This window comes from Brassica napus, unplaced genomic scaffold (genome assembly GCF_020379485.1).
Source record: "Brassica napus cultivar Da-Ae unplaced genomic scaffold, Da-Ae ScsIHWf_2441;HRSCAF=3152, whole genome shotgun sequence".
In the NCBI taxonomy this organism is placed as follows: domain Eukaryota; kingdom Viridiplantae; phylum Streptophyta; class Magnoliopsida; order Brassicales; family Brassicaceae; genus Brassica; species Brassica napus.
In genome coordinates, this window is record NW_026015777.1 from 2,648 (window position 1) to 26,572 (window position 23,925).

The following is a 23,925-nucleotide window of genomic DNA, read 5'->3' on the forward strand; positions in this document are numbered from 1 at the left end:
TCCTGGCAGAATTTGTGGTCGAATTCTCCCCTACTTTGCTCCTAGCTCTGGAGCAAGAAGTACGCCTCCAAAGCGAAAGAAAGGAAGAGGGAGAATGGATCATGCATGTCGACAGGAAAAACGGCCTCAAAGACTGTGAGGTGCAACTTCAGAGTAACCAACAACGAAAACGAGTATGAGGCCTTAATCGCAGGGCTAACACTCGCCCATCAAATGAAGACATAAAATATCCAAGTCTTCGGTGACTTCCAGCTGATAATCAACCAAACAAAATACAAATATAGTACTAACAAAAATTACATTTACTTCTAACCATATTTGTAAAGTTGAGGATAAGCCAGTTTTTTTTTTATAATTTTCTGATCAACTATCTTACGATAAATGAGTATGGATAGTACATAAAATTTATTCGTGTGTTACGATAGTCCGAGGCGTAGTGCGGGTTTTTAACTTGGATAAAAGTGGGTCAAGTTATTTTGTATAGTTGACCCGAAATGCAATTAAACGCACACAGTAAAGTTGCACTTGCAGGTTTGTTTATAAATTGGGATTAGGGAGTAATCATTTACATGAAAATCTTTCACTCGATTTCGCCTCTCTATCCTTGTCCAATCTCTCTGGGATCAAGGTTGAGAACAATCGTGAGATATGGTTGAGACGAGACGTAGCTCTTCCGCTCCCAAGCGTTTCTGCTCTTCTTCTTCACCCCCTGAACCGTCTTCTTCATCTCCACGCCCTTCCAAGCGATCTAAGGTCAAGATCGATGCGGCTCTGGAACCTGTACGTAGTTCTTGTCCGAATCAAGGACCGGTTTCGGATCCTGGAGAGCCGGAGCTTGGTTCCTCTGATCCGCATGCGGAGAAGACTGTTGCCACTGATGTGCGGGTGATGGAGAATTCTCCTGAAGTCTTGGCGACACCTACACTCGCAGGTTTCACGCCTTGTCTCTTTCTCTTTAAGAAAGACTTTCATTTCATTTCATTTCTAATGTGTTTGTGCATTTAGGTGAAGTGGTGGCTGAGGGTGAGAGGTCGAAGGCGGGAAGAAGCGGGCTAACGCTCCATGGGCTAAGCTACTTTCTCAGTATCCTCAGGTGGGTCAAGTTGCATCGTTATCTGTTTGCATGTCCGGTTCTTTCTTTTTTATTATTCCGACAGTAGTATCTTGTTCTTGTTCTTAGCAACCAGGACTCTGTTTTTCTATAGTTTATTACATTTCACTTTATCTTTTAACTGTCCTGACTCCTGAAGTGTTTCTCTGCAATTTCAGAACCCTCACCGTATCATGAGGGGCCCTGTCTTCACTGTTGGACGCCTGGGTTGTAATTTATCTATCAAAGACCATTCCATGCCCAGCACCCTGTGTGAACTGAAGCAGGCTAAGGTAAAGGACATCATCTTCTTGGCATTTTTTGGCTCAAAGGACAAAGGACGTTTGCTTACTACATTATTCTTGTGCAGCACGGAGCTCCATCCGTTGCCTCCCTAGAGATAACAGGGAATGGATTTCTCGTTCAGGTGAATGGCAAGTGTTACCAGAAAAGTTCTTGTGTTCATCTCCGTGGTGGTGACGAGGTGATCTTCAGCGTTTCTGGGAGACATGCTTACGTATCCTTTTTGGAAATTAATCGATCCCCTTATGTTATATATATTATAATGTTCTGGCCATTTGTTTTCAGTTGCTTTCTACGAACTTTCCTTAACTGTTGTGTAGATATTTCAACCTCTCAAAGATGAAAATCTAGCTGCTCCTGACAAAGCTTCTTCAGTGAATTTATGTGAAGCTCGAGGTGCCCCTCATCTTGAGACAAGAGCAGGAGACTCCTCAGCGGGTGATGGGGCCTCTATATTGGCATCTCTTTCAAAGTACCGTAACTTACGTCTTCTACCACCAATTGCTAAATCTGCCAAAAGGCAGCAAATCCGGAGGTTCCTGTGATACCTTCCATCTGCAATGATTGCATTTCAGATACTGACATGAACGATGCTGATAGTGACAATGATGATGCTGCTATTGCTTCTGTGGAGAAAGCTGCTGCTTCAACCTCTGACACTGCCAGTGAGGATCTTAATGCCGATGGCAGTGGATTGGATCCTTTTCAAGAAGACGATGGTGGAAACACTCCTGCTTCTGGTTATGAAGTTAGATCGGTCTTGGATATAAGGGGCATCTCTAAGTTGCTGGATGAACGGAGGGAAGTGAGAGAATCCCTCAGAGACTCTGACCTCTCATCTACTATATCGACTAGACGCCAAGCGTTTAAGGATAGTCTGCGAGGAGGAGTACTCAAGGCTCAAGACATAGAGGTTTCTTTGGAGAAGTTCCCATATTTTCTGAGGTCTGGCTGCTATATATTATGTTAGATTTCTACCTTACATCTGGATTTGATGGTTTGATAATTAATTGCTAATCGAAATTTTGAATTCTCACAGTGCTACAACGAAGGATGTTTTGATAGCATCAATGTATGTCCATATGAAAGGTGGAAGCAAGTTCGCAAAGTATGCATAGACTTGCCTACAACGTGTCCCCGTATCTTGCTCTCTGGACCAGCAGGTAGGATGTTTCACTATAATTTTTCTGTGTCCATTTCTGTAGCCAAGTTTACCTTAGTATATATGAGGACTGATTATCCTACTTTCTAACCAAGTTTTACCATATGAAACATATTTAGGCTCTGATATATATCAGGAAATGTTGGCAAAGGCGCTTGCAAAAAATTTGGGGGCCAAAGTGATGATCGTTGACTCACTATTGTTACCTGGGGTGATCTTCTTTCCCCCCCCTTAATTTATCTTTTCTGCTAGCATTTCAATGTTGTTCTATTTATTAAAACAATTTATTTTTATCTCGAGCAAGTGGGTATTAAGCTTAATGCTATAGCTGTCAGTGTCCAAACTCTTTTATAATTAGTAGGTTTGGTCGGTTGATTTTTTACTGTTTCAATGGCTTCAGGGATCACCAGCCAGGGAAGCTGAATCTTCTAAAGAAAGTCCTAGGCGTGAGAGGCTTTCTACGCTTGCAAAACGAGCTGTTCAGGATGCACAAGCATTGCAGCATAAGAAATCAACTTCAAGTGTTGACGCTGATATAACAGGTGGATCAACATTAAGTTCTCAGGCTTTGCCAAAGCAAGAAGTGTCAACAGCAACTTCGAAAAGTTACACCTTTAAAGCAGGTATGATAGTTTCAGTGATTTGATTGTTCACTTTCTTTGCTGTACTGAACAAGTACTTTTTATCATTTTTAGGTGACAGAGTAAAGTTTCTAGGTCCGCCATCTTCTGCGGTTTCTTCTCTTCAAGGCTCACCACTTAGGTATTGCTATTCTTCAAGTTTTTACATCTGCTGTATTCAAAATTCAGCTCTAACACTTGTCCTACTATTTGCTTATAGGGGACCGACCATTGGTTTCCATGGAAAAGTAGTCCTTGCATTTGAAGACAACTGTTCATCAAAAATTGGGATTAGATTCGATAGACCTGTGCCAGATGGCAATGATCTTGGTGGCCTCTGCGAAGAAGACCACGGTTTCTTTTGTGCTGGTAATTGGCGGTTTTTTTCTTAACTTTGGCTCAGTTAAAATATACTCCATTATTTTACTAATATCGTTCTGTTTGTGCAGCTAGCTCACTTCGGTTAGATGGTTCTTCTGGTGATGATGCTGACAGACTTGCCGTTAATGAAATCTTTGAGGTACAATTTACTCTATTATAAGTAACGGGAGAGTACTATTTAATTAGTCCTTTTAGGTATATGATTGTTTACTCGTACCATAGGTCGCACTTAGTGAGGGTGAAGGAGGGTCACTAATATTGTTCCTGAAAGATATTGAGAAATCGCTGGTGGGAAATAGTGACGTATATGCAACCTTGAAGAGCAAGCTCGAGAATTTACCGGAAAATATTGTTGTCATGGCCTCACAAACCCAGTTGGACAGCCGAAAAGAGAAAGTAGGAAACGTGTTTAATCTTATCTGTTTCTCTTGTGGTTCCTATAGGCCATTTAAACTGCCTTTATTTGTATAGTTGATTGGAGTTTTGATGGTTCTTTTTCAGTCCCATCCTGGAGGTTTCTTGTTTACTAAGTTTGGCGGCAACCAGACGGCGTTACTAGATCTTGCATTTCCGGTATGATGACCTAACTTATCTTTGATTAATTTCCACTTTTGAAATTGCAGTTCATTTTTTTGAGATGTTGAAAGTGATTTTTTCGTATCATCTGCAGGATGTTGGTAAACTGCACGAAAAGAGCAAGGAAGCATCTAAACCAGTGAAACAAATAACTCGCCTGTTCCCTAACAAAGTCGCCATCCAGTTACCTCAGGTCGAGACCTTCATTCATTTCTTCTTGTATGGGTACATTTGTTATTTCTTAATTTCACTTTCTTATGCTCGTAAGACATAATAGGATGAAGCTTTGCTCTTGGACTGGAAGGAGAAACTGGACCGTGATACAGAGCTTTTGAAGGTTCAGGCTAATATAACCAGCATCCTTGGAGTGAGCATCTTATCAAGTCCTTGAGCTATCTAAAACGTTCCTGTTTTCTCTTTTATTTGGCTTATGTCTTTGTTAATATATATATGCCTACAGATCCTCACCAAAAACCGCCTGGACTGCCCTGACCTTGAAACCTTGTGCATCAAAGATCAAAGTCTTCTTCCTGAAAGTGGGCTTCTTTCACTTGTGTTATTTTATTGTGTTCTTTCTGCTTTGATGTGCCGTTTGGGTGAATAACCAATTATTGTATATTTTCTAGGTGCTGAGAAAGTGGTTGGCTGGGCTTTTAGCCACCATCTTATGAACTGTTCCGAACCTACAATCAAAGACAACAAGCTTGTTATCTCAGCAGAAAGGTAAGCTTTCTTATATATTCTAAAATATTGTAAGCTAAAAATACAGCGTAAATTTGAAAATAACACTTTGGCGTATGTTGTAGCATTACATATGGCCTGCAGATGTTACATGGGGTTCAGAACGAAAACGAGAGTCTAAAGAAATCCCTCAAGGTAAATATATTCTTAACTTTATATCTTTCTTTCTTAGTTATTTGGTAAGTTTCGGATCTTAGAGTTGCTTTGCTATGCTGTTTCAGGATGTTGTTACTGAGAACGAATTTGAGAAAAAACTCCTATCAGATGTGATTCCCCCCAGCGATATAGGTGTTTCGTTTGATGATATTGGGGCTCTAGAGAATGTGAAAGACACATTGAAAGAGTTGGTGATGCTTCCTCTTCAAAGACCCGAATTATTTGGCAAAGGCCAGCTAACGAAGGTACCTTCCTTCGCTCACATGTTTGTTTCTCTCTCTTTACTGGACATCAAATATGTAGATTGCGTTTTATTGCAGCCTACAAAAGGTATTCTGTTGTTTGGACCTCCTGGTACGGGGAAGACGATGCTGGCAAAGGCAGTAGCAACTGAAGCTGGCGCAAACTTCATCAATATCTCAATGTCCAGCATTACTTCAAAGGTTTTCTTCCCACAACGATCTGAATATTTGTCTATGTTTTCTTTTTAAAAGATTGTATTTTGACCATCTAATATGAATGATTTATTTGCAGTGGTTTGGTGAGGGAGAGAAGTATGTCAAAGCTGTATTCTCGTTAGCGAGCAAGATCGCGCCAAGTGTCATTTTTGTTGATGAGGTATGTATGTGAACTATGATGAGATTAGAAAGCGTTCTCTGTTTTTCCTCTCCTTTGAATCGAATCTTTTATGCACTTTCTCGATCTGATGATTGCTGAACAAAATATTATATAGGTTGACAGCATGTTGGGAAGACGTGAGAATCCAGGGGAACATGAAGCTATGCGTAAGATGAAGAACGAATTCATGGTAAACTGGGACGGTTTAAGAACAAAGGATAGAGAACGAGTTCTGGTTCTCGCTGCTACCAACAGACCATTTGACCTGGACGAAGCAGTTATCAGACGGCTTCCACGGAGGTAAACTAACCAACCAATAATCATTAATTAGTCTATACATTCTGTCTCTTAATGAACAATATTCCTCATGATGTAACTATTGCTGAGTCTCTTCTGTGCAGATTGATGGTTAATCTTCCAGACGCGACGAACAGATCAAAGATCTTGAGCATTATTCTATCTAAAGAAGAAATGGCACCACACGTTGATTTAGAAGCGATTGCAAATATGACAGATGGGTACTCAGGAAGTGACTTAAAGGTCTCCACTTTGTTCATCTCTCCTTGCTCGCTCTGTAAAACGCTTACTTACATTCTCTCATTTGGTTGCAGAACCTTTGTATAACTGCGGCACATCTTCCAATTCGAGAAATACTGGAGAAAGAAAAGAAGGTTTGGGTTTCCAACTTAGTGCATTTACTTACAGAACTCTCATCTTTGTCTTATATGCTGAGTGTTGTCTTGGTTGCAGGAAAAAACTGTAGCTGAGGCTGAAAACCGTCCAAAGCCTCCATTGTATAGCTGCACAGACATTCGTCCACTGACGATGAATGATTTCAAGGCTGCCCATGAACAGGTAGTTTGTTAAAAACCTCTTCTTTTTTATTTTGAGGTGTTTATATAAAATATAAAAAAAATGTGTCTAAATGATGTCAAATACATGTATATATAGGTATGTGCGAGTGTGTCTACTGACTCATCAAACATGAACGAGCTTCAGCAATGGAACGAGCTGTATGGAGAAGGAGGATCAAGGAAGAAGACTTCCTTGAGCTACTTCATGTAGTAGAAGAGATATTTGTTCGTTTTTTAAATCTCATTTTGGTTATTTAAGATTTGTGTGTACAGAGAGAGAGAGAGAAGAGTGTGTGCGTGTGTTGTTCGGTTTATTGTCTAATTCAGTTTCCTTGTGTAAGAATGGGCTGAGGCTGACAAATTAAACAAAATTTAAAACGCAAATCGCGTCTATGCCGCAAAAAATCCCAAACGCTAAGACACTTAGGGCCTGACTGGTTCAACCGCAGCAGTTGCGGCTGCGGGCGTTTGCGGATGCGGGTGGTTGCAGTTTCTAGCGGTTTTAAGAGATTTGTATGACTGGTTCTGCGGTTAGAAATTGGTGCGTTTGCGGGATACTTATGACTGGTTAACTACCAAATACAACAATGGTTAAATAATAAATTAACAATATTTACATTTTATATAATTATAAAAATATCAAAAATCATAATATTATAATAAATATGTAAATTATATTTTTAAAGTTATAGTTTTAAATTTTAAAATTATAGAATATATTTTTATTTAAAATTTTTATAATATTAATTAAAATATAATAGATATATTTTAGTATTTTTATAATTCCATTTTAAAAAATTTATTAAATATTTTTATTTTTGTATTGATATGGTTTTTAAAAAAAAAAGAAAAAAAATTATCCTCCCGCAACCGTCCGCAACCGCAAACGCTAGCTGGAACTAGCTTTTGATTTTAAGAGGTTCGGAGCGGTTTGAAGCGATTTATAGCGGTTTGTATGATTGTTTCGAAACGCTGTCAACCGCTACCAACCGCAAAAGCTGCGTTTGCGGGTGGTAGCGGAGAAACCAATCAAGCTCTTAATTTGCCAAACGCTTCGATTTTGGCGGCAAAATACAGACCTACGGCTTTCACTCTCTCTCTCTCTCAGCTTAGGGTGTGTTGGTTTTGAAGAGGGTTTAATCGATTGTAATTTAGGGTTTTGAAAATGCAAGGAGATTCGTCTCCGTTGATAAGACCCATCAACAGAGCCGTCGTTCACCGAATCTGCTCCGGGCAAGTCATCTTGGACCTCTCCTCCGCCATCAAGGAGCTTGTGGAGAACAGTCTCGACGCCGGAGCCACCAGCATAGAAATCAACCTCCGTGACTACGGCGAAGACTACTTCCAAGTCATCGACAACGGCTGCGGCATTTCCCCATCCAATTTCAAGGTTACAATCGAATTGCTGAAATTGAACTCTATGTATACTCAGTTTCCTGATTCTTCCTGCCTCAGGTTCTCGCGCTTAAGCACCACACTTCGAAGTTGGAGGATTTCACAGATCTTCAGAGTTTGACTACGTTTGGTTTCAGAGGAGAAGCTCTTAGCTCTCTATGTGCCTTGGGGAATCTCACGGTGGAGACGAGAACAAATAAGGAGCAAGTTGCTACGCTCTTGACCTTTGATCGTTCCGGTTTGTTGGTTGCTGAGAAGAAGACTGCACGCCAAATTGGTACCACTGTCACTGTGAGGAAGTTGTTCTCTAATTTACCTGTTCGAAGCAAAGAGTTTAAACGCAATATACGCAAAGAGTATGGGAAGCTTGTTTCTTTATTGAATGTGAGTTTCATTACTTTGATATATGAGTTAACCACTTGTTGTTTGGCTTATTAGACCTGTTATAGTTTCTGCCGCTTGATCTTCTCTCTTTAATGTGGATGATTACTCAATTTTAATTGCATGATTCTTTTAAGCTCACAAATTTTGAGGATGCTGTGAAGTAGATTTTACTATGTAGCCTTTTGAAGCTCAGTTTCTTATCCTAGATTCATCTTTTCTTTTGCTGATTATTAGTTAGTTAGTTTTAATGTTTTTGAACTCTCGTGCTTATTTTAAAACTAACTAATGCTGATTACACATTAGATTCAGCTTTTCTTTTGCTGATTATGTATTTACTTCTGCTCTTCAGCGATGACCATTGACTTCTTCAATAATTTTGCTTTGTGCAGGCATATGCACTTATTGGGAAAGGAGTGCGGTTTGTCTGCTCTAACACGACTGAGAAAACCCCAAAGTCTGTTGTTCTGAGCACACAAGGGAAGGGTTCACTTAAAGATAATATCATAACAGTATTTGGCATGAGCACCTTTACAAGTCTACAGCCTGTAAGTATATGTATATCAGATGACTGTAGAGTCGAAGGGTTTCTTTCCAAGCCTGGACAAGGTACTGGACGCAACTTGGCGGATCGACAGTATTTCTTTATAAATGGTCGACCTGTAGATATGCCGAAAGTCAGCAAGTTGGTGAATGAGCTTTACAAAGGTACAAGTTCTCGGAAATACCCAGTTGCCATTCTTGATTTTCTTTTACCTGGTGGGGCATGTGATTTGAATGTCACGCCCGATAAAAGAAAGGTCTTCTTTTCCGACGAGACTTCTGTTATGGCTTCTCTGAAGGAAGGTCTGAACGAGATATATTCCTCTAGTAATGCGTCTTATACAGTTAATAGGCTCGAGGATAATTCCGTGCGACCAGATAAGGCTGGAGTTTCATCTCTTCAGGAGAAATCAAATCTCCTTTCAAAAGGGATCGTGCTGGATGTCAGTTCTAAAACCAGAGATGGGAAAGCTATTGAAAAGGAAATATCTTCCTCGAGGGAGGCTGAGCTGGATAATAGTTCAACACTGAAGGTTTTCAAATTTGACATTAAGACACGTGGGACTAAGCAAGGGAAAGGTTCTTTATCAGTCCATGATGAGTCCCTATCTGTAACTCACCTTAACAAGGCAGATAGCAAAGGTTTGCCTGACGTCAATGTGATTGAGAAAGTTACGGATGGAAGTAAAGACTTAAACAATCGCGCTAGCTTTGCACAGTCAACTCTGAATACTTTTGTTACTGTGGGAAAAAGAAAGCATGAAAGCATAAGCACCCTCCTCTCTGAAACACCTGTCCTAAGAAACCCCCCTCCTGGTTGTCGTGTGGAGAAAGGCAAATTTGAAGTCCGTGCTTTGTCTGCAAGATGTACAATGGAAGGTGATCAAGTTGGTGGTATGGCCGTCTCGAAGCAAGATGTGACGCCAAATGAGGTGGACTCTGAAATAGCAAATTTGACATCTCCTACAACCCATACTGACAATGTAGAAAGACACAAAAGAGTAAGTACGCTTTTGTAGTAAAATATATGTCTTAGTATGTTGCTGATTATTTATGCTACTCTTACCATTATTTCATCAACAGGAGCACGAGAAACCATTATGTTTTGAAGAACCAACATCAGAAAACACACGCACCGAGGGAGATACGGAAAGGATTTTGGAGAACGATCCACATTGCAGTCAGTCACTGCGACCTGTTGCCACAGTGCTGGGCTCCTCAGCTCATTCAGCCGGTCCAAAAATGTTTTCAACATTAAAATTTAGTTTCCAAAACCTAAGGAAGAGGAGGTTAGAAAGGCTGTCAAGATTACAGTCCACAGGTTATGTATCTAAAAGTTTGAACACGCCACGGCCTAAAAAGTAAGATTTATTTGCTTCTTCTTTTGTTTGCCTGACTGCAGTCAGGGGACTATGATGGTTTTAAATGGTAAGTTACAGGTGCTTTGCCGCTGCAACATTAGAGTTATCTCAACCGGATGATGAGGAGCGAAAAGCAAGAGCTTTAGCTGCAGCTACTTCCGAGCTGGAAAGGCTTTTCCGAAAAGAAGATTTCAGAAAAATGCAGGTTTCTATCTTATTTGTTGGAAATAAATTATTAAATGGTTGATGAGCTTTCGCCTAGTCAATATTTCAAAACGATTCTGTGTTTTTAATTTATTTCGTTCTGCTCTATCCTAGCTTCTGTGGAGAAAGATTTATCTGTTTGCGCTGTGTGATAGGTACTCGGACAATTCAATCTTGGTTTTATCATTGCAAAATTGGATCGAGATCTGTTCATTGTGGATCAGGTGAGTCTTCTTATATTCATGCTTTCAGTCCCTTTTCCTCCTTCGGTTTGTTTGTTTTGTTTTTTGGTTGAGCTATGGAAAATGGAAGCTTTCGTTTCAGAATTTGGTCCTATGTGCCTGGATGGACAAACGACTATTTATTGTTTTTTTTTTTCATGGGCAGCATGCTGCCGATGAGAAATTCAACTTCGAACACTTAGCAAGATCAACTGTCATGAACCAGCAACCCTTACTCCAGTGAGTTGCTTTGTGATCTCAGTTTAGATGATTGATTCCATTTCAGTGCTTTCACCTTCACATGTTGCTGAGAGATAGTTGAATCAGTTGCTGTATCTCTGCCCCTACTATTCTTATCACTCATATCTATTCACTTTTTTCTCCATAACCAGGCCTTTGACTTTGGAGCTCTCTGCAGAAGAAGAAGTTACAATATTAATGCACATGGATGTAATCAGGTGAAAGATCACAGCGTTATTTACCTTGCAAAATGTTCTTATTTTCAACATGGGTTTAGAGATTTAATAATTCTCCAACTACACTACTTTCTAGGGAGAACGGGTTTCTTCTTGATGAGAATCCGAGTGCTCCTCCAGGACGACACTTCAGACTGAGAGCGGTTCCTTATAGCAAGAAAATCACTTTCGGGGTCGAAGGTACCTTCTTTTTGTCTTACTTCTGTTGTTGCATCACATGTTCTTCTTGTTTACATATTATATTGCATTGGGCAGATCTTAAAGACCTAATATCAACTCTTGGAGATAACCACGGAGAATGTTCGGTTATAAGTAGTTACAGAACCAGCAAAACAGATTCGGTTTGTCCATCAAGAGTCCGTGCAATGCTAGCATCAAGAGCATGCAGATCGTCTGTGATGATCGGAGATCCACTCAGAAAAAACGAAATGCAGAAGGTAAACCAACCCCCCCCCCCCTTTCTTCTTTAATAGCCTGATGATTGAATCAGTCTCTACACAGAAGTGGACCTTCACCATTCTTCTACATATGTTAGATGTCTCAAACTCATAGTTTTCAGAAACTGATTTTACTTTCCGGACATCTTATAAGAAATCTAATGCTGACCAAAAAAAAAAGAAATCCAATGCTTTTTTGGTCTTTTGTGCAGATAGTAGAACACTTGGCAGATCTGGAATCTCCTTGGAACTGTCCGCACGGACGACCAACGATGCGTCATCTTGTCGATTTGACAAGTTTGCTCACATTACCTGACGACGACAATGATGATGATGGTGTAGCCATTTCATTGTCATGAGTCTTGGCCAGTCATAACAAGTCAATTATTAACTACAGTTGGTCAATGTAAAATGTTATTGTAGTATATTAATTTCTTGGTCGGGGGTCAGAAGAGGTCAATTTACTTTCTACAGTTAGCTAGCTACGTATGACTTTGTAATTTTCAAAATCAAGTTATACAATACCATAAACTCCTCCATTCACTCATAAAAAAAAAGAAAGATGCTTCTGCAAATCAAATCAATTCAAATAAATTTGAATAATATTCGGTTTGATTTGAAGATAACCGGAAATTTTGATAAAGTAGGTCAGTGTGCTTCAGAATTTAGTCTGCTTAAACCCTAAATTGAAACCGTTCATCTTAACCGTTAAAACATTTGAAAAGCCTTAGCTTTTTAATATCTAACCGTTGATTCGTCGGGACGCACGTAATGTTATGTAGACTAGGTCGTACAGGATAATAACTTCCAGCACTATAACACAATCTAGGTGGGCAACTAAAGAGAGAGTCCTCCTCTGCCGATCAAAAATCTAATCTTTGCGTCACCGTCTCAGTTCTTCTCTCGTTCTCTAGGGTTCTTCTTCTTCTTATTCTACAAGCTTCATCCACTAAACATGAGGTAAATAGCAATCCTTTTCAATGATTATTATCATCTCTTGGATCTCTGCCTCACTCTTCTATCTGATGAATCCTCTGCTGTTCTTTTTTTTTCCTCAAGTTTACATTTTTCTTCATAGGTTTGTCTTGTTTCTCTATAACATCGGTGGATTTAAAAGCTACGCTTTCATTGGGTTCCTGAGAAATAGAGAATAAAATTAGGGTTTTTTTTTAAATTAGGGTTTAGGGTTTATTGTGTTGGGTCCGGAAGCTCTCTTTTACATTAATTGTATATGAATATTTTTGGCTTCAGTTTCTTCTTGCTTAAGCCTGAATCTTAGATCTGTTGAATTTAGGGTTTAATGAAGTTTCAGTTTAGGGTATAGAATCAAATAACAGTCACTTACCTGTGTTGGTGTCTTTGATGTGTATATATGTTTGGTTGATTGGTTTTTCTAATGTATTATTACAGTCGTCATCCCGAAGTGAAGTGGGCAGAGACCACTGACAAGATTTTCCTCACCGTAGTGTTAGCTGATTCCAAGGAGACTAAAGTTAATCTCCTCCCAGAAGGAGTCTTTGACTTCTCTGCAAAAGCTGGTCCTGAAAACCACGCTTATGAGCTTAAACTCGAGCTTCACGATAAAGTCAACGTGGATGTGAGATTCGTACACTAACCTGATTTGTATAGTTTCGTTTGTTGCATGTAAGGCTCTAAAACCTTTTCTTCTTGTTTCAGGAAAGCAAAATCAACATTGGAGTGAGAAGCATATTCTGCATAATAGAGAAGGCAGAGCCGGAAAGGTGGAACAAGCTAATCCGTGGAGGGAAGGCGCCACACTATGTCAAGATTGATTGGGACAAGTGGGTAGATGAGGACGATGAAGGCAGTGCTGGTTAGCATTCTTCTTAATGATTCCATGTGTACGCTCTTTGCACTTTATGTAAACATCTGGAGGTGTTTTGGTTTAGGTGCTGGAGATATGGATATGGGAGGAATGGGTGGAATGGATTTCTCGGTTTGTCTCTAGCTTTTGATGTTCTTTTATCTTTATATATATATATAGCTTTGAGAAGTGACTTCATGGTTGATTCTTGCTTCTTGCAGAGCTTGGCTGGAATGGGCGGTATGGGCGGTATGGGCGGTATGGGCGGTATGCCCGGTATGGGCGGTATGCCCGGTATGGGTGGAATGGGCGGTATGCCCGGTATGGGTGGAATGGGTGGAATGCCCGGACTTGAAGGACTTGGTGGCATGGGTGGACTTGGTGGCATGGGTGGACTTGGCGGCATGGGAGGTATGGGAGGAATGGAAGAGTTTGAAGACAGTGATGATGAAGGTAAGGGTTTCCAAAGATCTTATTAGTTTATGTTTGGTAACATCTTCTTAATGAACTGAGGGTGAATGACTGTTATTCAAGTACCCTGTATAGCATTTGAGATGTGATATTAAATAGTCTTTCAAAACATTTTGTCAGAGTTTTATGCTTCTTTGTTGTGTCATTAATTGTAATGAAATGTGTTGTTGCAGAAGAAACCGCAAAACCAGGAGACAAGAAAGATGAAGCCGTTAAGGAGGAAGCGAAACCAGTAGATGTTAAGTGAAGAGAACACTGTTTCTTCCAGAGATGATTGCTTTCAAGTTTTTTAGCTAAAGGTTTACTATTAGCTTCTTAAGTTTATGATCAAACCCTCTGATTTACTTCCTCCTTTTAAAATGTTGTTACTCTTGTTTTGCTTTTATGGATTTGGTTACAGTTTTTAAGTATCTCTTCATTTTTGGCATTGCCAAATCCTCTGACATTGAGTTTACTATGAAGCTTTTTTCTATGTCACTTGCGGAGACCATCAAAACATAAGCGGACATATACAAAACATCCCGAAATATTCATCAGTTAGATCCGCAGCACGTTAAATATGGCCTACCATAAGTTATTCCGGCGAACAAGGAACAACTGCTTGTTCGTTTGCATTTAACTCTACAATAATTGCAAGTCTGAGACTCTCATTTTGCTTTTTGTGTCTATTGTCGTGCGATTGATTGGTTGTAAAATCGTTAAGTCGCAATTTAGGCAGTTTAAAATGTCCACGACTGGTAATTTTACAATGTATCAACCAATATTTAATTGCATGTTGCACATATATGGTTGCGGTCAATATATATTTTAGACTAGATGTTTAATACGCAACGCAATATATGGTGATTACAATGGCTTATTGATTATTGACTCTGGCCCTCTTAGCTATCTGATCAACACAGTGAACTTGATCTCTAGAGATGTGATTGAATGTAAAATCATTTTTCCAAGCTAGATACAAAATGTCATGAATAACCAGATATTTTCACACATTGGTAGATACAAAATGTCATCAAAATATTTTAGACGATATAGATGCTTCTAGACAAGAATCTTGGAACACATATTGTTGCAATGTATATATTAATAAAATATTAAAACAAAAGTTAAAATCTCGAGAGTACCCATGAAGTAGAACTTGTTTTCGTACTTGAGTTATAACCAAACGAAACAACATAGCATAGATATGATCCTTCGGAGAATCTTCCTACAAAACCAAGCTTCTTTTACCTGATTATGAGATAACTTTTCTCTTTTTGTTTACCTGTAATTAGTAGGTGAAAGATTCAGACAAGGAAACAGAGTGTGTTCCAAATAAGTTAAAAGAGAGAGTGTAGTGTACAGCATTACCCAGATGGACTCCTGCTTCTGCTCTTGCTCTTGCTCCTGCTACGCATAGGGCTCTTGGCTGGACTCAGCTTGCTAGGGCTCTTACTTGCTTCCTTCTGAACCTGCTCCACGCAAAAACGATGATGAAGACGAGTGCAATTAGCGATATATCATAATAGTCTATTAGTAGTATGGCTTGTTGTTATTATATTATAATACAGAGCTGAGTAGGGGGTGTATCTAAGATTAAATATCACTTACAGAAGGCAGAGGAGATCTTGACCTTGAACGAGATCTGCAAAATTCCGAGAAACAAAATCCAGTTTTAAAATCCTAAATATGTTTTCCGTGTATAAGCATCTGTTTCATCAATAGCCTTGATACCTCATTCCATGTCAGAGATGTAAAATGATAACACAAGAAAGCAAAAAGAAAACAAAATTTAGACGATTTCTAGGCACACAAGCTTTTTTAGTTAAAACCGAGGGCAGGGATGAAAGTCTAGTTCTATCAAACCATGTGTCCTGTGCACAGTATCAGTTCCATGAGAATCCAGAACGCTTGACGAATTTGCAGGTAATGAACACTAACAATACGATCCAATGACTCTCCACTGTCACCCATCTAGCAGCAACGGATACAATCAGAAAACAAGGAGACAGGAAGTTTCATTTCCAAAACTGTTCATCTTAGAAAGAGCATATACCTCAGAGAGACAGAAACAGTTGTGTACAACCAACCAAGAAATCCATGATCCAGATATTATTTCCAAATTTCAAGTTGATCGTATCTAGCAAACAAAATCATTCTCAGCAATTAAGAAGAAAATAACTAATACCCTTAACTAGAAGCAATCATCATCCCCAATGACTAATGACTGCTTTTAATGAGATATCAACAAACAAACACCAAAGGAACGAAACGTACCCTCGCGGAGGTGGTGACCTTGACTTTGAGCGGGAACGAGGGGATCTTGACGTAGATTTTGCAGGCGATCTACGCGAAGATTTAGCCTTTGGGCTCCTGCTCCTGCTCCTGCTTCTGCTGCGGCTACGACTGTGGCTCCGCCCACGGCTGCGGCTCTTAGAATAAGATGTTCCACGGCTGGGGCTTCTCGAATCCCTCCTTGAATCATATTCTCGAACCTACAATGATATGAGGAAATGTTAAGTGCGACAAAAAAAAAAAGAAGAAGAAGAATGCTGTTAGCATAGTTGGCATTAGTATGTATACCCGGACATATCCACGAGAAAACGCATTCCTAAACTCAGTGTCATCGAGCTTTTTAATCTGTAGACAATGAAGAATATACTCATGAGCAGTCAAGGAAGAATATTAAAGAATAGGAACAAGAAGAACATCTCACCGCATACTTCATGTCCTCGTAGCTGGTGTAATCTACAATTCCAGTTGTACCTGTTTATAACCAGTCCAAGATATATATTTATATTTTTAAAGCAGGCTACAAGCTACTTAACAGCTTTAGACACATATATATATATATATTCTCGTGTAAGAAATGAGGACTAACAACCTCTACCATCACGGTAGACTTGAGAGAAACAGACTTCTCCTCCTTTACGCATGTGATCCTACACAGCAATAAGAAAAGTGATTATGCAAACGAACGACACTTAAGGAATTTGTTGTCCACACTGAAGTTGGTGTTAAAATGTTAACCTTGAGGTCCTGCCAGGAAGCAGATGAAGGCAAACCCGACACAAGAACTGTACAATGGAAACTACCAAATTAGAGATTTTTCTAAAAAAAATTTAGCACAGTAAGAAAACAATGCTAAACATATATCATACATACCACGGAACTCAGATCTCCTAGATGGTCCACGCCCACGGTCTCCACCATCACGACCTCCGCCACGACTGCCACTACTACGAGCATCATTAGATGAACGCCTCCCACCATGTGCTAGCTCCACCTGGCAACATGGATCAAATAACAACACTTCAAGAAATAATCAAACTTTTTAGAGTTAAAAAGTAGTGGGATGAAGAACAAACCCGTAAACAATGGCCGTCAAAGTCATATCCATCACGGCCATGAATAGCATCATCAGCATCCCGAGGATCCTCAAACTAGAAATGAATCATTTTACCTGTCAAAGAGAAGCCTATCTCTAAAAAATCTACAAGGAGAGGGAAGCTGACCTCGACGAAGGCATAGCCAGGAGGCCTTGGCGGGATCTTCAGATCGATTTGAACAACAGGCCCATACTAAGGATGAACAATTCTTATCAGATGTCAACAATTCAAGAAACCGATTGAGGAAGTGGGGTTTACCTTACTGAACAAATCTTCAACCTCTCTCTCGCGTATATCGCCCGGAAGGTTCCCCACGTATATAGTTCTACTCGAACGGCTGCTCATCTTTTTCCCCCTTATATCCAAAAAAATAAAAAAGCGATTCAATAAAAAACCCTAGAGAGCGAACGAGATTTGATTAATCGTATAATTTAGAAAATCAACGGTAATGATTCCGTTAACGTAAAAGACAATTCTGATGGAAGAAGAAGAAGAAGAGAAGCGTAAAGATTTTACCTGAGATCTGATGAGTTTGGGGCGAAAATGCTGCGTTTCAAAGTAGAGGACTTGGCTTCGTTTGGGGCTTTCGAATTGGCAAGCCCCCCGCCCGATGTTGTTAATACTTAATAGGAGCAGAGTACAGCACGTGACCCTTTTTTGTCTTTCATGTAAAGTGTAAATAAATGGTCCTAGTAAATACATCTTTACTCGTATGGTAAAATACCGTTTTACTGAGTCGAAAGAAAACAAAATATTGTTAACACATTTTCTGATTTTTAATTTTACACAGTAGCCGAAATTTTTTCTCCTACTCCGATTTTACATCTTCCTCATAAATATTTTGAACTTCATAATTTTAAAATTACAAAAAAGGAATTAAATTTTTGTTGACCAAACAAACTGCTTTATTTTTTATTTTAGTTTTCAGTTCTCTTAAAGAAATACACTAATATGTGTTGACAAACAAAAATGAAAAAAAAAATACACTAATACATGTACTAAACAATATCGTGGACAAAAGAACGTATACTATAGATTATCAACAACGGAAAGACCGTACATTATCATTGCTTTTTCCCTAAAATAAATAGTACAAAATCCGGTTTATGGATAAATACATGTAATCAAAGAGCTTTTTTGGGAAATAAATAAAAAAACAGGAAGAGAAAAAAAAAGTTGCTGTCCAGTTACTTTAGGTGGGATGTGTATGGCTTCTTGTTTGCTCAATTACAAATCAAAGCTCTCTTAAAACCCCCAAAAAGATTCTCTCCAACAAACAGCCTGTAAATAAAAAAAGAAAAGCAGAAATCCACTCCCAAAGATCGGATCTTTCTGAAGGTTCTTGTTTCACACTCATCTGGAAAGTTCCAAGCTTTAACAAGAAGAAGAAATGTCACAGAAACATATTGAATCATCACGAAACTCGATCGAATCTTGCACCTTACAGCTCCTGTCATGGCGTCCATTTCACCGCTCCAAAACCCTAGACCCATCCGAACAGCCCCCGTCACATGGCGGCTCCATCTCAACCAAACGCCCTTGCTTCTCCGATCGCTCCACCACTTCTTTCTCCATCGAAGCTATGAGCCGTCTCTCTCTCGCCGACGAAGACAAGCTCTCAGCTTCCAACTGCAACACTAAGGGGAGTCTCCGCTTAGTAGCGAGGAAGCGGCGGCGGCGCAATTCTAGATCGGTGTCTGGTCGGAGTAGCGATCGGAGCGGGACTCTGAGATGCTGCTCCATCGGAGCTCACGGGACTTGCTCTGATTTTCCGTTCGCCGTCGGGACGGATTCGAGCGGGGAGCTGTTCAGCGAAGCGAATTGGGCTTCCGATGTGAGCGAGGCGCGGAGATCGCGGCAAGAGCGGCGAGATTCCGGCGGAGAGAAGGAAGCTTCCGGGTTTGGGTTCCCCGTTGGTGTCGACCCGATGGGGAACGAATCTGGGTACGGGAGTGAGCCTGGGTACAGAGGAGATGTTGAGTTTGGTTATGGTGATGAGTGCGATGATGAAGAAGAAGACGTGAAGCCATTGTTTTGGGCAGGTAAAAGCTCCAAACTTTAAAACACTTGTGTTCCATCTTGAGAATTATGGTTTCTACTGTGAGTGAATCTTCTTTTGCAATGAAGATTGAGAATTGATGCTTATTGGTTAGATCATGTGATACCGATCGAAAATTTAGATTGGATTGTCCAATGGTGCGTTGACTGATTCGCAGACGGGTTCTTCTATAGATATGATACATTGTGGAGTTTGGTTTTGTCATGTTAGTTAATCTTTTGTATCTTATTTATTAGTGTGTTTTGCTTGGTGATTATTGGTGTTTTGTTTTGGATTGGATCTGGAGCAGATTCAACTGTGGAGATGTCTGGTGATGCGAAATTCTCAGATAGTAAACCTCAGTTCAGGTGCCGCAGGAGAAGACAACATGACTACAAAACTGTTGATTCCATGAGATAACACACACATTATTAGCACACACATAAGACAGGTTGGACTTCGGTTCACGGCCAAAGCTTTTTCGGCCCAATTCTTAAATGCGATCCGCCCTCATGATGGTTCGCGGACATTCTTTCAAGACAAGCGGGTCCTTATTGGAAGAACTTTCCATGTATTTTTACTTTTAACAAGACCTGGAAATTGAAGAGCTTCTTCTCTAGCCATTTTTTTTATGTGTATAATGGATCTGTATTTGTTTTAGGTAGCTTACTAAAAAAACTTTCATAGTTAATATTTTGACTGATCTAATCACCAAATTATATCGTTGGTTTCATCTTCTCAAGATCGAATATAATATTTTATAGCTATAAACATTTTTTAAGAACTTTTATAAAATAAATTTGCATATAAAATGCATTTAAAATTTTGAAAACCAAAACCAATGTTTTATAGAGCAGTACTCAGATCCAGCAGTCCTGAATTTTTTTATACTATTTTAAAAATCTATCTATGCTATCAAATGATATTAGGATGTTATTAAGGTTAAAACTTGGCTATTTGATTTAAGATCATAATTATTGGACATATTCAAATAACCAAGACAATAGATGAATATAGTTTTATGATTCTGATCCAAGTCGATTTTTCATATTAATACCACTGCTTATCAACCTATATTTTTAAATTTTATTCTCAAAAGAAGAAATATTTTTTTTCAACTACGGCGCATCGTCAAGCTGGATAGGCTCGAAGTTAGCTGCTTCCAAAAAGAATATCCGCTCTACGAAAATTTGATGATCGTTGACTCCTAAAAATAACCGTTTAAACGAAGGTTCTTGATCGTTGACAAAAAAAAGAAAAAAAAACCGAAGGTGCTTGATAATCGTTGATTCCGAAAATTACCGAAGACTAATTAAGAAAAGAAGAACTAAAGTTCTAGGGTTTTTTTTCTTATTCAATAGATCAATAGTTACTTTACAAAGCTACATAACAAGCGCTATTTATACTAAGCTAACTAGATCATACTTGTATCTCTACATTCTAATCTAAAAGGATTTGTACGTATCCGTAAAACTGATACAATTGTTCAATAAAATAAATACTTTATTAACACATGAAACCATACCAAGCTCATGGTCCATTTCGATGCGTGCGCTGCATCAGTCCCTGTGGGTGAGAAAAGATTCGCCCACAAATCTGGCTCTTCATCATCGTCACCAAAATGGATACTTAGGTTTGTTGTTGAACAAATTGGGTTTGTGCAAGTCCATCATCGATGCACCTGACAACCATTTGCACTGATAGGCTCGAAAACTTCAAATTGTCTAAACCTTTGTGATCTCACCTTTTTGTACGCATGAGATGTCATTAGGCTGTCAGCCAATGAGGAAACATCTGAGGTTCGAGACGGAAGAGACACACGATCCTTTGCCATGTCAAACCACATAAGATCTTTTAACTCAAGACAAACCTTTTGGCGCTCGATTTAAGACACACCATTTCGCATTAAATCACGGGAATATTTTTTAACAAAATCTAATTGACGGATTAAAATATTTTTAACATTTTCATTTATAATGTATTTGAAAATATATTATTATATTAATTTATATTTATATTAAATCTTAAAATTATATAAGATATTACTTATTAGTTTTATTTTCAAATTATTTCAACCCTTTTTGTTATGAATTTTTAATAAAATTTCTATAATTTATTGATTAATTGTGTGATATATATTTTGATAACTATTTAATAATATAATATTGTTGATGTCACTTCATTGAGTCTAACATTTTATTTATCTACATTATATTATTTAATATGAAAGATTATTTAAGTTTAAATGAATGTAATTTCTGTTTATAAAAATATAAATAAAATAATCATTAATTTTATATTAAATGAAATTATTTTGTAGTATATAAACCTAAAAAACATATACTTATTTTTGAATATTTATAAACCAGTTGAGTTTCTATAGTTAACAAATAATTTAGAAAAAGATTAATGATTTTTTTTTCTATTAAAAAAGTTAAATCTAATTTTTTATATTGTTTGGACACAAGATTAGTTATTGTTTTGTTTGGAAACATAGATAATATTATAATGTTGTTTATATAATTATCTTAATGTAGTTATAATATTTTCATTAATGACAATGACATTACTAACCGTGCATGTGTTAATTTTTACCTTTTTTATTATTTGTTTAATAATATTTTTAAACACATAAGTTAGTTAAATATTTTAGGTTCTTACAAACCTATCCGGACCTAGAAAGATCCGAATCTGAACCCCGTTCAAAAATTTATAATATCCGAACAAAGTTTAATTTTAAACCCAAAAATTCGATACAAGAAAACGATATGTTCCCAAACTGGTCTGTTGAATTCTTGTCATGAATGAATCAATTTTATTCAAACTTGAGAAATTATTTTGGTTAAATTTTATTCGAATAAATGTTGTCGAATTATTATGGTAAATATAATTAATGAAGTAATTAGGAAGAGTAAAAAATGGAATGTAAAATATGTAATAAAAGCACTTAAAAATAGATAAGTTTTCTTTTGTACTCTATAATAAATGAAGCCAAAGTAATTAGAAAATACAATAAATGAAGTGGTTATAATTAGTTAAAAAGAAAGAAAATATGTAAAAATCACTTAAAAATAGGCAAGTATTATTTTGTACTTCAGTTTTAATATAATAGATATGTAATAGAACATTTAATAAATGTACATGTTATAAAAAATAGTTTGGCGCATATTAAAATCTAATAGTTTCCAATGTGTTCATGCAGAGTACACTTGATGAGGAGATTTGTATATCCTTGCCCAAGGTTAAACTCCTGGTACATCAGAGATTCTTCCTCCTAATATTGTGCAGTCTCCACAAGAGCATTTATGTTCTCAAACAGGCTTCTCACCTGTAGAATCAGAGTACTACGATTCTTGTCGAGGCAGTTTATACTCAATTTGAGTCTGATACGAGTTTATTTTCACTTCTCACCAGTGGAATCATTGTACACACATATGTGCCTCTGTCAAGAATACCATGGGCGAGTACCTTTTACTTTGATGGCCTCATGGTATTTATCTGATTGCTAAAACCTAAACCCCAGGTCTAGGATATTTAAGCAATCTTTCCTTTTCCTTCTCTTAAGAATAAGGAAGTTCTTCCTTATCTTAAATAAACTATTTAAGATGATTACCCAACTCAGCAGCCATGTCTTGGCTTGTATAAGTCGAGCCCGTGTTGTCCAGTTATGTAATTCAGTAGTTGCTTCACATCTCAGCTTCCTGGATGACTTCTTGTACCACTTCATGTACTACTCCGAGATTAACACACCAACTACTACATGTGTTTTCTCAAACCAGTCAGCATTACATCTCTCCCTTGATGACTGTGTTTTAGAATCCAAGCATACACACAATACTATTACTTCATATCAGATCATCTAAATACTCAAAAGATCTAACATCTTCATTCTCTCCCTTTTTAGCTTAGTTTGATACTCAAGCATCACATTCTTTAGTCTCTTGTCACCAGCAGAAAACATAAAATGTTTTAGACTCCATTTTTGTCTATATATCCAATATATCATTTACAATCCCCCATGAGTTAAGCTCCAACTCTGTGAACACTTCAGATATGTCTTCTCTCCCTGCTTGAGTGCACAACTATGCTAAAAACACTCATACAAATAACTGACGTTTCTCACAGTATCTCAGGTCAGAATCTTGTTCATTTTCCAGTTCGTGTTTAACTTCTGGTGTAAGCTTTATCACATTCATCGACACAGTTTATGCTCCTCTGCTCTTGTATGTTCTCCAAATATAACTCAAATATTCTCAATCTTCTAGCAAAGACGCCATTACCAAGCAACATTACAGCCTCACGTTTGTATGAGAAAAGAACTCAGTCAAGGAACCTCCAAAATCTGAGTAAACCTCACATAATGGATAAATTGCAGGTCAGCCACGTTCATTTAAAGGGAATGTCCCATTGCTTATAAATGTTTCTCTGAGCTAGATCGTGTTCTGGCGTAATCGTTTTTTTTTGCTTTAACCTCATTTTGGTTTCTGTTGCAAAACTCTGTTTAGATAGCAGTCATAACCAAGTTCCAGAACCTCGTCTACTGTTTTCCTTCTCAAAATCACCACACTTGTTATTTATCAAATCCAACTGTTCTTGGTGTCTTCGTATTTTTCAAATCAGAAACAATCTTTGTTCTCTGAATCAGACTCAAATACTGCAAATGAATCCTTCACTTTATCTGATCCAAACTCAATAAGTCCTTGC

General features: G+C 38.2%; 4 protein-coding genes, 1 long non-coding RNA gene and 1 pseudogene across 11 annotated transcripts; 4 read left to right on the plus strand and 2 right to left on the minus strand.

Moving 5' to 3' along the window:
* Positions 1-548: 548 nt before the first annotated feature.
* LOC106399819 lies at positions 549-6,885 on the plus strand (annotated as a pseudogene).
* A 663-nt stretch (positions 6,886-7,548) lies between these two features.
* On the plus strand, positions 7,549-12,062 carry LOC106399800 (DNA mismatch repair protein PMS1-like). Of its 2 annotated transcripts, none has more exons than XM_013840257.3 (11): positions 7,549-7,891; positions 7,957-8,280; positions 8,670-9,821; positions 9,904-10,181; positions 10,254-10,386; positions 10,541-10,609; positions 10,773-10,846; positions 10,999-11,064; positions 11,159-11,262; positions 11,338-11,519; positions 11,732-12,062. In XM_013840257.3, the coding sequence occupies exons 1-11, from the start codon at positions 7,667-7,669 to the stop codon at positions 11,876-11,878; spliced, it is 2,754 nt and encodes a 917-aa protein (XP_013695711.2). In that variant the 5' UTR covers positions 7,549-7,666; the 3' UTR covers positions 11,879-12,062. The 2 variants fall into 2 exon arrangements, with proteins under 2 accessions (XP_013695711.2, XP_013695717.2); XM_013840263.3 differs by having other exon boundaries at positions 7,550-7,891; positions 10,260-10,386.
* Positions 12,063-12,350: 288 nt separating this feature from the next.
* On the plus strand, positions 12,351-14,292 carry LOC106399785 (co-chaperone protein p23-1). Of its 3 annotated transcripts, none has more exons than XM_048773475.1 (7): positions 12,371-12,479; positions 12,930-13,116; positions 13,197-13,353; positions 13,430-13,476; positions 13,566-13,582; positions 13,619-13,797; positions 13,989-14,292. In XM_048773475.1, the coding sequence occupies exons 1-7, from the start codon at positions 12,475-12,477 to the stop codon at positions 14,060-14,062; spliced, it is 666 nt and encodes a 221-aa protein (XP_048629432.1). In that variant the 5' UTR covers positions 12,371-12,474; the 3' UTR covers positions 14,063-14,292. The 3 variants fall into 3 exon arrangements, with proteins under 3 accessions (XP_048629431.1, XP_048629432.1, XP_048629433.1); XM_048773476.1 differs by having other exon boundaries at positions 13,566-13,572; positions 13,636-13,797; XM_048773474.1 differs by having other exon boundaries at positions 12,351-12,479; positions 13,566-13,797.
* Positions 12,573-13,002, minus strand: LOC125601107. Its single transcript, XR_007334072.1, has 2 exons — positions 12,865-13,002; positions 12,573-12,655 (listed from the first exon to the last, which is right to left on the minus strand). It is a non-coding gene; the product is annotated as an uncharacterized LOC125601107 (long non-coding RNA).
* Positions 14,293-14,881: 589 nt separating the features above from the next.
* Positions 14,882-17,816, minus strand: LOC125601106 (serine/arginine-rich-splicing factor SR34-like). 4 transcript variants are annotated; one of them, XR_007334070.1, is made up of 14 exons: positions 17,700-17,816; positions 17,442-17,538; positions 17,310-17,375; positions 17,163-17,237; positions 16,960-17,080; positions 16,825-16,871; positions 16,679-16,736; positions 16,511-16,560; positions 16,378-16,434; positions 16,072-16,289; positions 15,851-15,934; positions 15,406-15,768; positions 15,166-15,266; positions 14,882-15,079 (listed from the first exon to the last, which is right to left on the minus strand). XR_007334070.1 is itself a non-coding variant. In XM_048773472.1 (13 exons), the coding sequence occupies exons 2-13, from the start codon at positions 17,526-17,528 to the stop codon at positions 15,076-15,078; spliced, it is 918 nt and encodes a 305-aa protein (XP_048629429.1). In that variant the 5' UTR covers positions 17,529-17,538; positions 17,700-17,816; the 3' UTR covers positions 14,882-15,075. The 4 variants fall into 4 exon arrangements, 2 of the variants coding, with proteins under 2 accessions (XP_048629429.1, XP_048629430.1); XM_048773472.1 differs by lacking the exon at positions 15,851-15,934 and having other exon boundaries at positions 15,406-15,439; XM_048773473.1 differs by lacking the exon at positions 15,851-15,934 and having other exon boundaries at positions 15,406-15,439; positions 17,442-17,528; positions 17,700-17,755.
* Positions 17,817-18,354: 538 nt separating this feature from the next.
* Positions 18,355-19,954, plus strand: LOC106399759. The gene is made up of 2 exons (XM_013840218.3): positions 18,355-19,225; positions 19,532-19,954. Exons 1-2 carry the CDS (start codon positions 18,574-18,576, stop codon positions 19,639-19,641), a joined length of 762 nt encoding a protein of 253 aa, XP_013695672.2. The 5' UTR covers positions 18,355-18,573; the 3' UTR covers positions 19,642-19,954.
* Positions 19,955-23,925: the final 3,971 nt, after the last annotated feature.

Bases quoted from the DNA above. Each gene is read 5' to 3' on its own strand.
- LOC106399800 (XM_013840257.3), top strand. From the start codon at position 7,667: ATGCAAGGAGATTCGTCTCCGTTGATAAGACCCATCAACAGAGCCGTC. The intron at 7,892-7,956 runs GTTACAATCGAA...TTCCTGCCTCAG, and splicing joins TTTCCCCATCCAATTTCAAG to GTTCTCGCGCTTAAGCACCA. The intron at 10,387-10,540 runs GTTTCTATCTTA...GCTGTGTGATAG, and splicing joins AAGATTTCAGAAAAATGCAG to GTACTCGGACAATTCAATCT.
- LOC106399785 (XM_048773474.1), top strand. The intron at 13,117-13,196 runs GTGAGATTCGTA...TTCTTGTTTCAG, and splicing joins ACGATAAAGTCAACGTGGAT to GAAAGCAAAATCAACATTGG. The intron at 13,354-13,429 runs GTTAGCATTCTT...GTTTTGGTTTAG, and splicing joins GGACGATGAAGGCAGTGCTG to GTGCTGGAGATATGGATATG.
- LOC125601106 (XM_048773472.1), bottom strand. From the start codon at position 17,528: ATGAGCAGCCGTTCGAGTAGAACTATATACGTGGGGAACCTTCCGGGC. The intron at 16,737-16,824 runs GTTAACATTTTA...ATTGCTGTGTAG, and splicing joins CTTCCTGGCAGGACCTCAAG to GATCACATGCGTAAAGGAGG. The intron at 16,290-16,377 runs GTATACATACTA...ATATCATTGTAG, and splicing joins TTTCTCGTGGATATGTCCGG to GTTCGAGAATATGATTCAAG.
- LOC106399759 (XM_013840218.3), top strand. From the start codon at position 18,574: ATGTCACAGAAACATATTGAATCATCACGAAACTCGATCGAATCTTGC. The intron at 19,226-19,531 runs GTAAAAGCTCCA...GATCTGGAGCAG, and splicing joins GAAGCCATTGTTTTGGGCAG to ATTCAACTGTGGAGATGTCT.